Below are 13,998 nucleotides of genomic sequence, written 5' to 3'. Positions count from 1 at the left end.
TTATTTCAAATCTCATTCTCACCAAAACATAGCCTTTGCAACTACTGTCATCCTTACTGAATATTTAGTATTTTAAAAACCCATTTACATATTTAAAAAAAACATTTATATACACAAGTTCGTGCACTGGCATATAAGGTTTTTTGTTTGTCTACTTGAAGATACTTTAACAAAATACTTCAGACAAGTGCTTTACTAGTCACTTAGAGGCGAGTTAATAAATACAACAATATTAGGTCTTCATGTCATTCAGTCTTATGAAATATAAGTGACCCATAGTTTATTGGTCATAACTGCACTGCTAGCATACAACAAAGCTGAATATCATTTTGGACAATATATTCTTCTGTGCTGAGTGAAACCTTGTAATGGGTCGAGTGAAAACTCTGACATTGACAGGCGTGAACTCACCCTTCAATTAACAATTATACGCAAAAGCTCCCATTTAAGAAAAAAAGGTGTATGTGAACTAGCTTTTGGCTCAGTAATGTTTTGGGGTGTGTGTGGGATGGAAGAGAACACCCAAAAACTGAGGATAGACAAGAACAGAGAGAGAGAGGGAGAGTCAAGAGAGCCAAGAGGAGCCTGTAAGCACAGCATGACCCTGGAAAAAGCTAGAGTGAGCTCCTGGGTCTGATGTTGGCTAAAGAGATTTGGGGATTGTAAGCTCAGAAACTGTTCCTTTTTGTTCTTGGTTCTTTCTGCATTCAGAGACACAGGGATTTGTACATTCCTTGTACATAAATATGACTGCATTGAAGAAATCCAAAACTCCATCAATTTCTACTTCCAACTGGAAAATCCCCAAGGCCCCAGACTTTGACAAGCCACTCGAGCTTAAAAGAAGCAACAATACTTTAAATGTAAAATCTTGTTGTCAAGAAGCCAGCCACTACACAAGGCTCTTCCTATATTTAAAAGGAAGCTCCAGTTCTTCAGCTCAAGACACACCAGGGGGCTGCACCCCATTTTACAAATGGGGCAAATGGGGAACTCTGTTATACAAAAATTGAAAAAATTTACAAGTAAACTTACAAACCTGTTCACATCATCTTAGTTTTACAAGTACAAGTTTTACAAGTGGACAAATTGGAAAGAGTCCAGCGGAGGGCAATGAAAATGGTTAGGGGGCTGGGGCACATGCCTTATGAGAAGAGGCTGAGAGAACTGGGCTTATTTAGTCTGCAGAAGAGAAGAGTGAGGGGCGATTTGATAGCAGCCTTCAACTACCTGAAGGGGGTTCCTACGAGGATGAAGCTAGGCTGTTCAAAGTGGTGGCCAATGACAGAACAAGGAGCAAAGGTCTCAAGTTGCAGTGTGGGAGATCTAGGTTGGATATTAGGATAAAATATTTCACTAGAAGGGTAGTGAAGCACTGGAATGGGTTACCTAGGGAGGTGGTGGAATCTCCATCCTTGAGGTTTTTAAGGCCTGGCTTGACAAAGCCCTGGCTGGGATGATTTAGTTGGGGCTGATCCTGCTTTGAGCAGGGAGGTGGACTAAATGACCTCCTGAGGTCTCTTCCAACCCTAATCTTCTATGATTCTATGCAGGCTGCAGGGAAGTGGCACAGGGAATTAGAGCAGTGGCATGGCTTCGAGGGGCTTGGACCTGGACTAGTGGGCAGGCCTGGGTTCCCCCACCTCCTATTAGCCACTAGGAAAAGTGGCCTGGACTTTGAGGCACCCCAGAAAGAAAGAAAGAACTGAACCCTTTAGTGGCCTAGCATGAGAGCTGGGGCCTGAAACCCCTAGAGAGGGCAAGGACATTGCCTCTGGAGGAAGCCCTGGAATACAGCTTGACACTAGGGCTGAGACCATTGATAGACTATGGGACTAACTGAGGACTTAAGCCTTGGGAGGGCTACAAGGAGAGAAAGTGCAGGTCCGCATACGCTCGACCATAGGGCGCTCATGAGAGGTGAGTGCACCCCACTACAGACAGCAATTTTATTTTGAACAGATTTCATTTCCCTTGCAAATTCCTTCCTCCCACTTAATTTTTAACTTTTGCAATATCAAAGACGATTCTCTGAAACTGAGTTTAGCATCTCTAGCTAATTTTATTTGAAAGTTTAGAGGTGTCTCCCACCTCAGAGTTCTGCACTATCTTCTGAAGGCAAGAATGTCCAAAAGTAAAATTTTTTAGCATCAAGGTAAATCAGCAAGTGTCTATATGGGGAAGGTCTTTAATACAAAGGTGGGTTGTCAGCATAAGTTTTCTTTATTTTTAAGAAAAAGAAAGTGTGATGCTACCAGACCAAATTTCAGCTCTTGCCAAGACTGCAGGCATTAGCTAAGAACTGAAACTCACAGCTGGAAACCAGACCAGTTCAAAATAGGTATTAATCTTACAAGAAATATTTAGTGGTTAGATTTGATGAAATGCTTGTAAGTTGCTGCATGCATTAACCTCACTTGTAATGACTGTATTCCATGCTATAAAGAAATATGTAAATTTTTGCTTTATAACTTTGAAAATGTTTGCTCTACACTTGTGAAGCCAGATGGGAAAAGTGTTTCTTCTCCCCACCCATCCCGAAGAACTATAAAAATCAGAGGGGCCACCAAGGATCATCACAATACACAGAATAACCCTATTGCACCCATTCCTTTGAATGCTGGAAGAGTTAAATAAAAATAGTTAATGTGAAGATTTTTCATCCCTTTGCTGTGTGAACTCTCACATGGCTGAGAAACCACACTGAAGTCAGAAATCCCCAGGGCTTATCACCTGGGTCCACCCTGAAAGATAATTTGAATTGACAGGTCTCTACAACTCTATCACTCTTAGGATTTCGATGGTAACTCATTTGTATATCTATGTTTGCTTGCTTTAACCAATATGCAACTATTTCTCTTTTCTAGTTACTAAGCCTTCAGATAGTTTATTACAGGATTGGTAGGGGTGTTGTCTTTGGTGTAAGACTTAGGGTACCAAGTGAACTGGGGTAGAGACTGGTCTGTTGGGACTGGAAGCAACCTGAATATGATGTGATATTTGGTGTATGTGACAATTTATCAGTAAGTCCAGTTTGTCTAGGTGACAAGATAGACTGGAGAGTCCAAGGGGAGTGACTGACTCCATGCTAAGATTGTTAAAGTGATCTAGGAGCTCACATTTGTTACTGGCTTAGTAAAATCTAATGATAGAACGTACCTCCAGTTTGAGGTATTGGCCGTTTTTGACACTCTGCCGTGAGCACTCAGTCGTGAGCCACTCCAGACAGTGTGACAGAAAGTAATTAATATTTTTAAATCCAACTGTTTTAATGAAGCATTCTAACAAACTGCATATTACCCTTTTGAAAATAAGTTGGAAGAATTTTAAATTAATCTGTAGTTTAAGAATCTTTTGAAAACATCACTTTATCAATGTTGATAAACGCAAAGCAATGCACACTGGAAAACATAATCCCAGTATACATATAAAATGAGGGGGGGGGTCTAAATTAGCTGTTACCACTCAAGATAGATCTTGGTGTTATTGTGGATAGTTCTCTGAAAACATCCACGCAATGTGCAGCGGCAGTCAAAAAAGAGAACAAAATGTTGGGAATCATTAAAAACGGGATAGATAATGAGACAGAAAATATCGTATTGCCTCTATATAAATCCATGGTATGCCCACATCTTGAATACTGTGTGCAGATGTGGTTGCCCCACATATATATATATATATTGGATATATATTGGCATTGGAAAAGGTTCAGAAAAGGGCAACAAAAATGATTACGGGTATGGAACAGCTTCCATATGGAGAGAGAGTAATAAGACTGGGACTTTTCTTCTTGGAAAAGAGTCTATTAAGGGGGGATATGATAGAGGTCTACAAAATCATGATTAATGTGGAGAAAGTAAATAAGGAAGTGTTATTTACTCCCTCTCATAACACCTGAACTAGGCAGTCACCAAATTAAATTAATAGGCAGCAGATTTTCACACAGTGCACAGTCAACCTGTGGAACTCCTTGCCAGAGGATGTTGTGAAGGCCAAGACTAACAGGTCTAAAAAAAAAAAAAAAAACTAGGTAAGTTCATGGAGGATAGGTCCATCAATGGCTATTAGCCAGGATGGAGAGAGATGGTGTCACTAGCCTCTGTTTGCCAGAAGCTGGGAATGGGATAGGGGAATGAATCACTTGATGTTATCTGTTCTGTTCATTCCTTCTGGGGCACCTGGCATTCACCACTGTAGGAGGACAGGATACTGGGCTAGATGGACCTTTGGTCTGACCCAGTATGGCCGTTCTTATGTTCTTATATAACAAAACTGATTAAAAAAAACTGGAGAATCTAGGCAGCTTTGATAGGAACTTAGGTCTGTGGAGACAAAAAAACTCAGCTTGGTTCATTTAACCTTAGATTGTTTTAAATTACAGGTTTTTCAAAATTCTGATTAACTGTTGTTTTTGTAAGGTTCCTGGCTTCTCCTTAAATCCTTCCTGATTGATTTTTGGCATGGAGTCATTATGGGGAATGACTTCACTATTTTGGAACATATTGTTCTCCATGTTCAATTTAAGGTCCAAATCCTGCAGCTGGCTCTGCCTGGGCACCAAGGCCTGCCCACCTTGAGTCAGTTGCAGAACTGGGACCTTAATATTTCAGACCAACTTGTTACCCTTCAGTTCAGATACCTTCAATTAATGGTAGATGTTATTTTATTTCAGATAAATTATCTTCAATTATTTACTTATGCTGCCCTAACCATCAGATAAGAATCATATCTAGGTATCCACTGTTCTATATTTTTTCATACATTTCTAGTGATTAATAAAGTCCAGTATCAATAATTTATTACATCCTACATATTTTCAACTAACCACATCTCTCTCAAAGGTTTATCGTTAATTCTAGCAACTGCTATATTAACATTTACTTTCAGTTAATACTTTAAAACATACTAATATTATTCTGGACCAAACTAACAATTTTCAGATCCAAAAGAATATATTTGAAAAAAGATTCTGATTTCAACACTCCTAATCAGAATACTGGATGGGCAGAGATAGGATATTAATTTAAAATTCTAAATTACAATTTTCACGGAAAGCTGCAAATTCATTTAAATTAAATGAGATTTTATTTCCAGGATATACTATACAAGTGTCACCTGAGTGAGAAAAAGAGACTGCTAGATACCTGTTTCAGTGGGTACAGTCCACCCATGTCACAGCTACCCACTATGTTTGGGGTTTGAGCCCTGTGTTGAATACAAGTAATGGATGTTGATGAAAGAATAGTTAGAAAATATTTGTGGCATTCATGATATTTTGATATCAGACATTCATTCAATGATTTTTAAGGTATAGTATCAGACTTCAAAGAATTCCCTCACAAGAGGACCCACAGCAAGAACTGAACTAAAAGAAAAAAATAAAACTGAAAAAACAAACTGTACTTACATATTTATAACCCCATCTAGATGATGTTTTGAACAAAGCTGCTGGCTGCTCTTGTCTTGTTTATGTTGATTCTGCCCCAACTGAACAAACCTATGAGTAGCAGTGGACAAAAGTATAAGTCATAAAGAGAGCAAGAACTATTTGCAGTAATTTCAGTGAATTAATGAAAATGACAGTTCTGTACAATTTGTAGAGTCATGCAGTTTCAGTAAGTCACACTGAGTACATTAAAGGACAGCTGGAACACTGACCTCACTTTACACAAAAGTGAGTGTCATGATGATTAATACACTTATCGTGGGCTAGTTTTTTTTTTTTTAAGTTGCTTTTAAAACTTTAGTTTGGGTACATTTTGGGCCCCTTTCACTTTAGCTAGGAGGAGGTCTTGCCCACCGGTAGGTTTTGCTTACTATTTCACAGGCAGCAGTTGGGGCCGTCAGCAAGAGGAGACAGTCAGAGTTAACTGCTCTTTCCAACAGCATGAACTCCCCACAGAAGCTCTCTAGGAGGAGAGAGAACAAGGAGCACCTAGGTGCCACTACTGGAATTGGGTGGTAGGGCAGCTGTAGAGAGAAGCAAGTTAATAGATGGGAAGTTGGCTCAAGTTCCATGCAGATACGTCTGACTCTGACCTCTCTCCTACTTGACTTGCATAGTGGTGAAAAGCTGACCTCCCATTTCACCAGTTTCAGCTATTTACTTGGACAACCCTTTGATCTGCCATCAGAAGGATATGCAATCTGTCTTCCTCCCCTATCCAGTCTATACTTTCAGAGTAGAGGATTTCCTCTGCTCCCACAAAGCTTGTGGAAAGGAACTGAGGACAGAAACACAGATATTGGGTTCCCTCCAGGGAACAGATGAAAGGAAAATCAGTAGAAGAGCTGAGAAGGATGAACCAAGCTGGTGGCTATGTAGGGAAAATGGGAGGGAACTCAGACACTCCATTGCATATGGCAAACTTGAGCTCTTTAGCAGCAGAATTCTCCCTGCCCCAGCCTCAATAAATTCAAGTCCTGATCTTATACTTGATTTCCTAAAAGGAGGCTTTTTAAAAAATAGTCAATAACTTGCATATAGTCAAATAATATTAGGACCTATTCTTTTAAAACTATTTTAGAAAAAAAGTATTTGGATTTTAAAATAGAGGGCAATCATCAATAGAATTGAAGCAACTGCATATAATACATAAAATGTATAATATTCCATTGCATTAATTCTCTCTGTGTGGCTTTCATCTTTCCTCTATATTCAGGCTCCAATGTATGCGTGACTATGCAATTTCTTAAATTGGCAGATACACATTCTTCTCATCCTAAACGCAAAGCAATATATGCAGTTTTTTGAAATACTGCATCCTTCTAACAAGTCAACTGAGGATGTGCCTTTTTCTTTGTCTATTTTACTTAAGATTCCCAAAGTATCTGACAGTATGTCAAGTATAAAATAACTCAAAATTTAACTAGACAGATTACTCTTTCAGCTTCTAGTAGTATCTAGAATCAAAGTAAGACTTTTACTATTCAATTATGAAAATAATTGAAATGAAAGTAACCGGTTAGATAATTCCAGCTTTTGGTTTTCTATTTTAATTTCAAGCGCAAGAGACAACTGCTAAAATTGTGGAGGAAAAGCGAGTTTAAATATCCAAATGAAGGATAATGGAAGGTGAGTTAGGACTTCCCCTAGTACAATAGTACAAGCATCTGGGTTTTTAAAAAACCCTTAATCAACTGATTTAAATTATCCAATAATCTGATGGCCCTTTCTATGCTAAGAGGTGAAATCCTGGCTCCCCTGAAGTCAGAGTTCCACAGATCTCTGTAAAGTCAGAAATTCGTCTTTTGTCTTCATTTCTCTTGTTAAAAAGACCGAAGTGAGAACTATGATAATTTTGTGAAATAAATTTATTCTCAGATACCACTGTAAGGTGCTTGATGAAAAGTGCTATAAAAGCTAGCTATTATTATCATCATCAAGAGACTAGTCAGAGTGCTGTTATGTCAGTTTGGCCTTGCCAAGTTTAAAAAACCAAAAGTGGATAAAATGTGAGAAATTATCTTAATCTATAAAAGTGTTGTACAAAAATTGTTTATAAAAATACAAGTGGAGTAGAAGAAAGGATGCAAGCTACATGTGTTTGAAGCTCCTGGTCTGGTCACAACATTGTTTTAGCATTTGACCAAGATGTACCTCAGCCAGGACAGTGATAAAATGGGGGATAGCCTGATTCTCCAGAATGTTCAAGTTTCATCACAAAGCTACCAATCAACACAAATCAGTTCACAGTGGACACAGCTAGCAATGGACCATGACCAGAACACTGTATCTTGCACTCGTGTAACTAAAGGCCTTCTGCACCTGCTGATTTGGCAGAAATTTCTGAACAGCTCCTGGTGGTCAAAAAAGAACTGACTGTTGGAACAGAGGGGCCATATCTACATTACATAGCCTGTGTTGGCATGGCTATGTAAGTCAGCTTAGTTGCATTTACCCTGTGGGCTCAGCCAGCCTAACTATGTTGCACAGGAGGTGTGAATATTTCACACTCCAAGGTGTTATAGGTATGCTGCTACAACTCTGAAGTTTAGATCAGATCTGGGAACAACTTAAAATACTTCACCAACAATATTGAGGTACACCCTCCCTTACCCCGTCCAGGTCTAGTGGCTTAGAACCATCAAGCACATGTGTGAAGTGGACGATATCTAAAAGTGGAAATCTTAAAGAACTAAGATAGGTACCTTAGAGAAACAGCTATGCCTTGTTCCATATGTTAACAGAAAAGATCTTATAAATTACAAATAAAGTAAAATCTTTTTTTCCCTAAAATACTCTAAATTGGTTGATAAACATAAGCTAAGAACATATCACATGAACAGAGAGACTACAGTGAATTAAATTTCCCCTCACAATTCAGAGATGGGTCACAACATAAGTAGAAATGAAATTAGCCAGTCGTTACACATTGTAAAGCAAATCTAAAGCTGTACAGCTGCATTTCAACACATGGCTTTTAGTTATTCACTTGAAAAACATGTCTAAGTTTTCATTATGAGGTGCAGTTTTCCGCTGCACGGTGCTCCATTAATTAATTCAAAAGCTTAAGCAGGTGTTTGAAACATTGATTTACCAGACTAGCATAATTGATTTGCACACCATGTGACTGGGTAAGCAGTTGCTCTCTTGGCAACAGCATTACAGGTTTTACAAATTAGAAGAGACTTTAATTTCAATCTAAATTTCCCTAACTGCCTTCCTATTATAATCAGGAAAAGAAAAATAATTTACTAACACAAAAGGCCCAGTTCAGGAAACCATCCCTACTCAGGACAGCATTTAAAGTTAAGCAAGTGCTTAAATGTTGTCATGAATAGAGATGGACTTAAGTATATGCTTAAATGCTTTTGAGGATTGGATGCAAAGTACTTCCTTATAATGGTGACACAGAGTAAGATATATAGTTACTATTTCATCAAACCATGATATTGGAGTCCCAGTCAATTTGGCTTCAACCATCTCCTATTAAAACTATGAAGTATTTGTACAAGAAAGTTATCATTTAAAATCTTCATGCCACTGTTACGAGTTACCTTCCTAGTTTGGTAATTTTTTCCCACTTTTCCACTAGTTGCCTGCATGCCAGATTTAACAATTGGTTCCAGTCTCACATGAAAACCAGCAATTTTAAACCTTATGATAGTTGCCTCTGCTGAGACAGAAAATGCCTAAGTAGCTTCTGAATGACCTGGCATATAGCAAAAAAAGGTCTAAATATTTGAAGAAAAAAGTTGAATACCAATTAGAAACCTTTTTCCTGGAACATTCACAGCCAAACAAAATTTTGTTTAAGAGGTTATAGCTAACACTTCTGCCTCTATGAAGAAGACAGAATCATAATAGTTTTCTTACAAAAAGGTTAATTTATGTAATTTTACATGCATTTTATAGCAAAGACTGTTTAACGGATGAGAAATTTAAATTATTTAAAAAAAATATTCTCTGAAGTTGAAGAGCTCTAATGTTGACATTCTATAAATTAGTGTAATACAACAATTGAGAACAAATGTGAAAAACTGCAAACTATGTACTTGTAAATTGAAGAGCCACTATTAATTTGAGTTTGTCCCTTGTTCCTGGAAAAATGTTAACTGATATTCCACTACAAGTCCATTTGATTTAACGATCAAATTCTGCACTTGGAGGCATCTGAACAGCTCCACGTTGAAGTTAACAGAATTGTGTGCATACGTATGAGAGATAAAGAGTTTGATTTTAAAGACAGAGAATAGTAAAATATCGCCAGCTTCAAGTTACCTCTAGTGCTAGTGCCATACCAGAACAATGTTTGAATAAATTCTGACGAAAAAGGAGCAATTTCTCATACAAGAGTATTTAACTAGCTCCAATTATCACTTACTGATTATGACTGAGAATTTTCTTACCTTGTATATATTGTGAGGTCATCCTCTGAAGGAACATCTGAGAGGTTAATCCCATATATATCTTTCATGGACTGAACTATGTTCTGGGGGGAGGAAAAAACAACCCATCAAAGTAAGTCTTTCAGAAATAGAATACTATGCTAATTTCCAAACAAAAGTTTATTGGATATAACTGAATTCTTTCTAGATCAGAAGAAAACTTATTTTAATAAATGCAAATAAAACCAATAAAAAAGCCTCTCCTGTACTTCCTACCAACCTGTCTAGGTCTATATTGAACCTTTTGAGAAGATTTGTTTTTAGATGTATTCTTCATTTTATTTGTTCAGTAAGAAAGGAGAATGTTACTGAAATAGACACACTATGATAGCATATGGTATAATCTGCAAAGAACCTGAGATTTCTTTTATTGCCAATATAATACAATATAAAAAGATTTGTATAAATAATTCATATTTGTGGATATATTACAAGTTGTATGCTTTTATGATATTTGATTTATTTTTAGTTTAGGAAAGAAAAACATTATACAAGCCATTTACAATAACCTTTCATCATTTATCTTTAATCTTCTTGCTCTATACTACGTAAAGAAAACCCCTAATTTTCTTCAGACTAACTTATTTTAGTTTCCATTTTAGTATAAAAAGTTACATGTTCATGAAATATACAGGTCCAGTGTAACAGGCTGCTGCTGCGCATGTGCATGCTGCTGCGCCCTATTTTAAGGTTCAACCCATTAAAACTAACAAGGGTCATGTGACTGCAGGTTGCAAGCAGTACCTGCTATAAAACAGAGACAACCTACCCTTAGTAGTGAAAGACCCAGATCAGCGATGGACTAGGGAGAGGTGGATGTGTCCTGGCAAAGAGTGGGAAGGGAAGTATTTCTTTTCAAGTGTTTTGTATTATATCAAGTCCTTTGTATTGACCATTGTTAACAAAACTTGCCCTGAGGAAAGGGATTTGGAACCTGACTCGAGCATTTAGATATTTTTTGGACTGCCCAGCTGGTGAATCTGCCACCAGCCTACATAAAGGTATAAATTAAGTATAAAATAACAGAGGATGTCTCAAATCCAAACAGTTCTCATTTACTTTTTTTCAGAAAAGCCTCTCTCAAAATATTACAAGGACAACACTAGAACAATTTTTGTTATTACAGATAGTCTGTCTACTTTGGGTTACCGTAAGAGTTAAGAAAGTGTGATTAATTTTTGCAATTACAAAGAAGAACAATTTGTACTTCTTTAGCACCTTCCCTCTAAAGATCTCAACCTATTTTGTAAACTTTAATGAAGTAAACTTCACAACATGTGACCTAGGTAAACATTAACCCTACTTTACAACTCTTATTAAGCCTGTAGCATTTACAAGCATCACCGTAGCCAATGGAAGGTTTCAGAGGGGTAGCCGTGTTAGTCTGTGTCAGTAAAAAAAAAATGAGGCGTCCTTGTGACGCCTTAGAGACTAACAAATTTATTTGGGCATAAGATTTTGTGGGACATAACCCACTTCATCAAATGCATGGAGTGGAAAATAGAGTAAGCAGGTATAAATATACAGCACATGAAAAGATAGGAGTTGCCTTACCAAGTGGTGGGTAAGTGCTAACTAGGCCAATTCAATCAAAGTGGATGTGGCCCATTCCCAACAGTTGACAAGGAGTGAACATCAACAGAAGGACATTTTTTTTTTGTAATGACCCAGCCACTCCCAGTCTTTATTCAGGCCTAATTTGATGGTATCCAGTTTGCAAATTAATTCCAGTTCTGCAGTTTCTCACTGAAGTCTGTTTTTGAAGTTTTTTTTGTTGAAGAATGGCGACTTTTAAATCTGTTATTGAGTGTCTAGGGAGATTGAAGTGCTCTCCTACAGGTTTTTGAATGTTACAATTCTTGACGTCTGATTTGTGTCCATTTATTCTTTTGTGTAGAGATTGTCAGGTTTGGCCAACGTACATGGCAGAAGGGCATTGCTAGCACATGACGGCATATATCACATTGGTAGATGTGCAGGTGAACAAGCCCCTGATGGTGTGGCTGATGTGGTTGAGTCCTACGATGGTGTCCCTTGAATAGATATGAGGACAGAGTTGGCGACAGGGTTTCTTGCAGGGGTTGGTTCCTAGGTGACATCCTTAAAATGTTCATGTTTAGAAACTATCTAAATATGCAAAAAGAAAAGGAGTACCTGTGGCACCTTAGAGACTAACAAATTTATTTGAGCATAAGCTTTCGTGAGCTACAGCTCACTTCACTGAATGCATGTCATCCGATGAAGTGAGCTATAGCCCACGAAAGCTTATGCTCAAATAAATTTGTTAGTCTCTAAGGTGCCACAGGTACTCCTTTTCTTTTTGCGGATACAGACTAACATGGCTGCTACTCTGAAACCTATCTAAATATGCATGCTCAAAGTTGCTAACTTTAAAAATTCATAACTTTAAATGTAATTAATTTTCTTCAAATTCAGGTTTTTTTTTATTCACAGCAAAATTTATAAATGCAAGACAAATTTGAAGTTCCCAGCTTCCGACATTTGAATCATCTTGGTTCAACAAGTTTTAGTTTTTTCCACATTTCCATAACTTAAAAAACAAAGATTCAATTTTGATGATACTTAAAAAATAAAATAAAAACCAAACAAAACCAAAGATCACTACTGGGTGAGGCCAAGGACGCGCAAAAAGAGGGGCAGAGTGAAAGTAGGTATTTACATGCTAACTGTATAAAGCATCATCAGCACATACCAAATAGGTGCATTAAAATGTTCACAATTCAAACTAGAAGTCTCTCTCTATGAATGCTAACTACATTTAAGTTGTTTTAATATAAAAATAATTAGTTCTACACTGTACTAAGAATCTACTAGACACAGATATGCCAAATATAAGGATTTACTTATACTGTACAATAGATAGTGCTTAGGTAGTTTACTTTATTTCTTCTGACTTTGTTACTATTGCTGCCTCATAACTCAAAGCCCAGAACACACAAATATTTGATTGTCCTGTAATAACATTATTTACTCAAGAATGCACCTGAAGCGTATGCAGAAAATATCAGAGATATTTTAAAAATTATAAACTGAGAACTAACTGACACTTTGATCAATGTCAAAGTCGTCCATTTTCCTAGTTTAGAAAACTTCATACCTACGCTGATACATTAGCGTTCCTTTTTAGTGTAGGTATTATTCAAATAATGATAGGCATTTCTGCAAACAGAAAATAACGTTAAAAAACTCTGTTCTTTCTGGAAGTTGAAACAAATTATACTTCTGTACATTCCTGCAATTCACAGGTTCTCTAAAATAGGAGTTTCTTGAATTGGATATTTTTAATCCTTTTCAGTCATTGCTATTTGCATAGATTATTTCCTACTATATTATTAGTTCAGCCCTCATGTTTCAAACCCTGCATTATAGCCTCTCTTTGGATAACTGCATGCTGGGACCCATGACAAATAATGGCTATTGCTGAAATGTTAATTCCAAAACACACTCTCAAAAGCACATACCTGATGCTCCAATTAACTCAGTTATGGAAACTAGCAGCATTGTGTAATCTAAACCAAGATCAACTAGTGAATATACATCATGTTTGGTGTCTAACATACTCTTTTACATTTGATCTCTGCACAAAAAATAGCATAATTACTACCTTTATATATAAAATATGCCCCAAAGATAGTTTTATGCTTTTGAGGTTTATAATGGTGGACACAAATACTAACATAGGCCCAAGTTTTGCAATGGACTGTAAGTGGGCATACTGGGGCCCGTGGGCAATCACTCACAACACTGTGGTCTTGGTAGTAAAGTTACACAAATTAATAATTCAATTCTCAGTATGTTTCAATAGACATAAGGGTACTAAGAGAAGAAAATATAACTCAATATTGTTATTAACAATGAGAAATTAATTTATAGCTGGTTATAAATCAATAAAATGTCTTAAATATTTTGCATTTACATACACCTTTCATTAAAGCATCTCAAAATATTTTACAAAAATGTATTCAGGCTCAATAAGAGGGAGGGAAGGATTACATCCATTTTATAGATGGATAAAATGAAGTGAAATGACTTGCCAAGATTGTGCAGCACCTCAGGGACAAGAGTCGGTGATAGTGCTCACAAGTC

At 37.1% G+C, this 13,998-nt stretch overlaps 1 protein-coding gene across 9 annotated transcripts in view; it reads right to left on the bottom strand.

Annotated features, from left to right (window-relative positions):
• The window catches only part of FIG4 (FIG4 phosphoinositide 5-phosphatase), a 157,105-nt gene that overhangs the window by 33,257 nt on the left and 109,850 nt on the right, over positions 1-13,998 (bottom strand). For all 9 annotated transcript variants that reach the window (XM_073336996.1, XM_073336993.1, XM_073336999.1 and 6 more), the window contains 2 exons: positions 9,853-9,935; positions 5,408-5,497 (listed from right to left, as the gene is read on the bottom strand). In XM_073336996.1, coding sequence (XP_073193097.1) covers positions 5,408-5,497; positions 9,853-9,935 — 173 coding nt within the window. The remainder of the gene's footprint in view (positions 1-5,407; positions 5,498-9,852; positions 9,936-13,998) is intronic.

This window comes from Lepidochelys kempii, chromosome 3, assembly GCF_965140265.1.
Source record: "Lepidochelys kempii isolate rLepKem1 chromosome 3, rLepKem1.hap2, whole genome shotgun sequence".
NCBI classification, from domain to species: Eukaryota; Metazoa; Chordata; order Testudines; family Cheloniidae; genus Lepidochelys; species Lepidochelys kempii.
The sequence above is the reverse complement of the archived record's forward strand: the minus strand, read 5'-3'. Positions and strand labels throughout refer to the sequence as shown.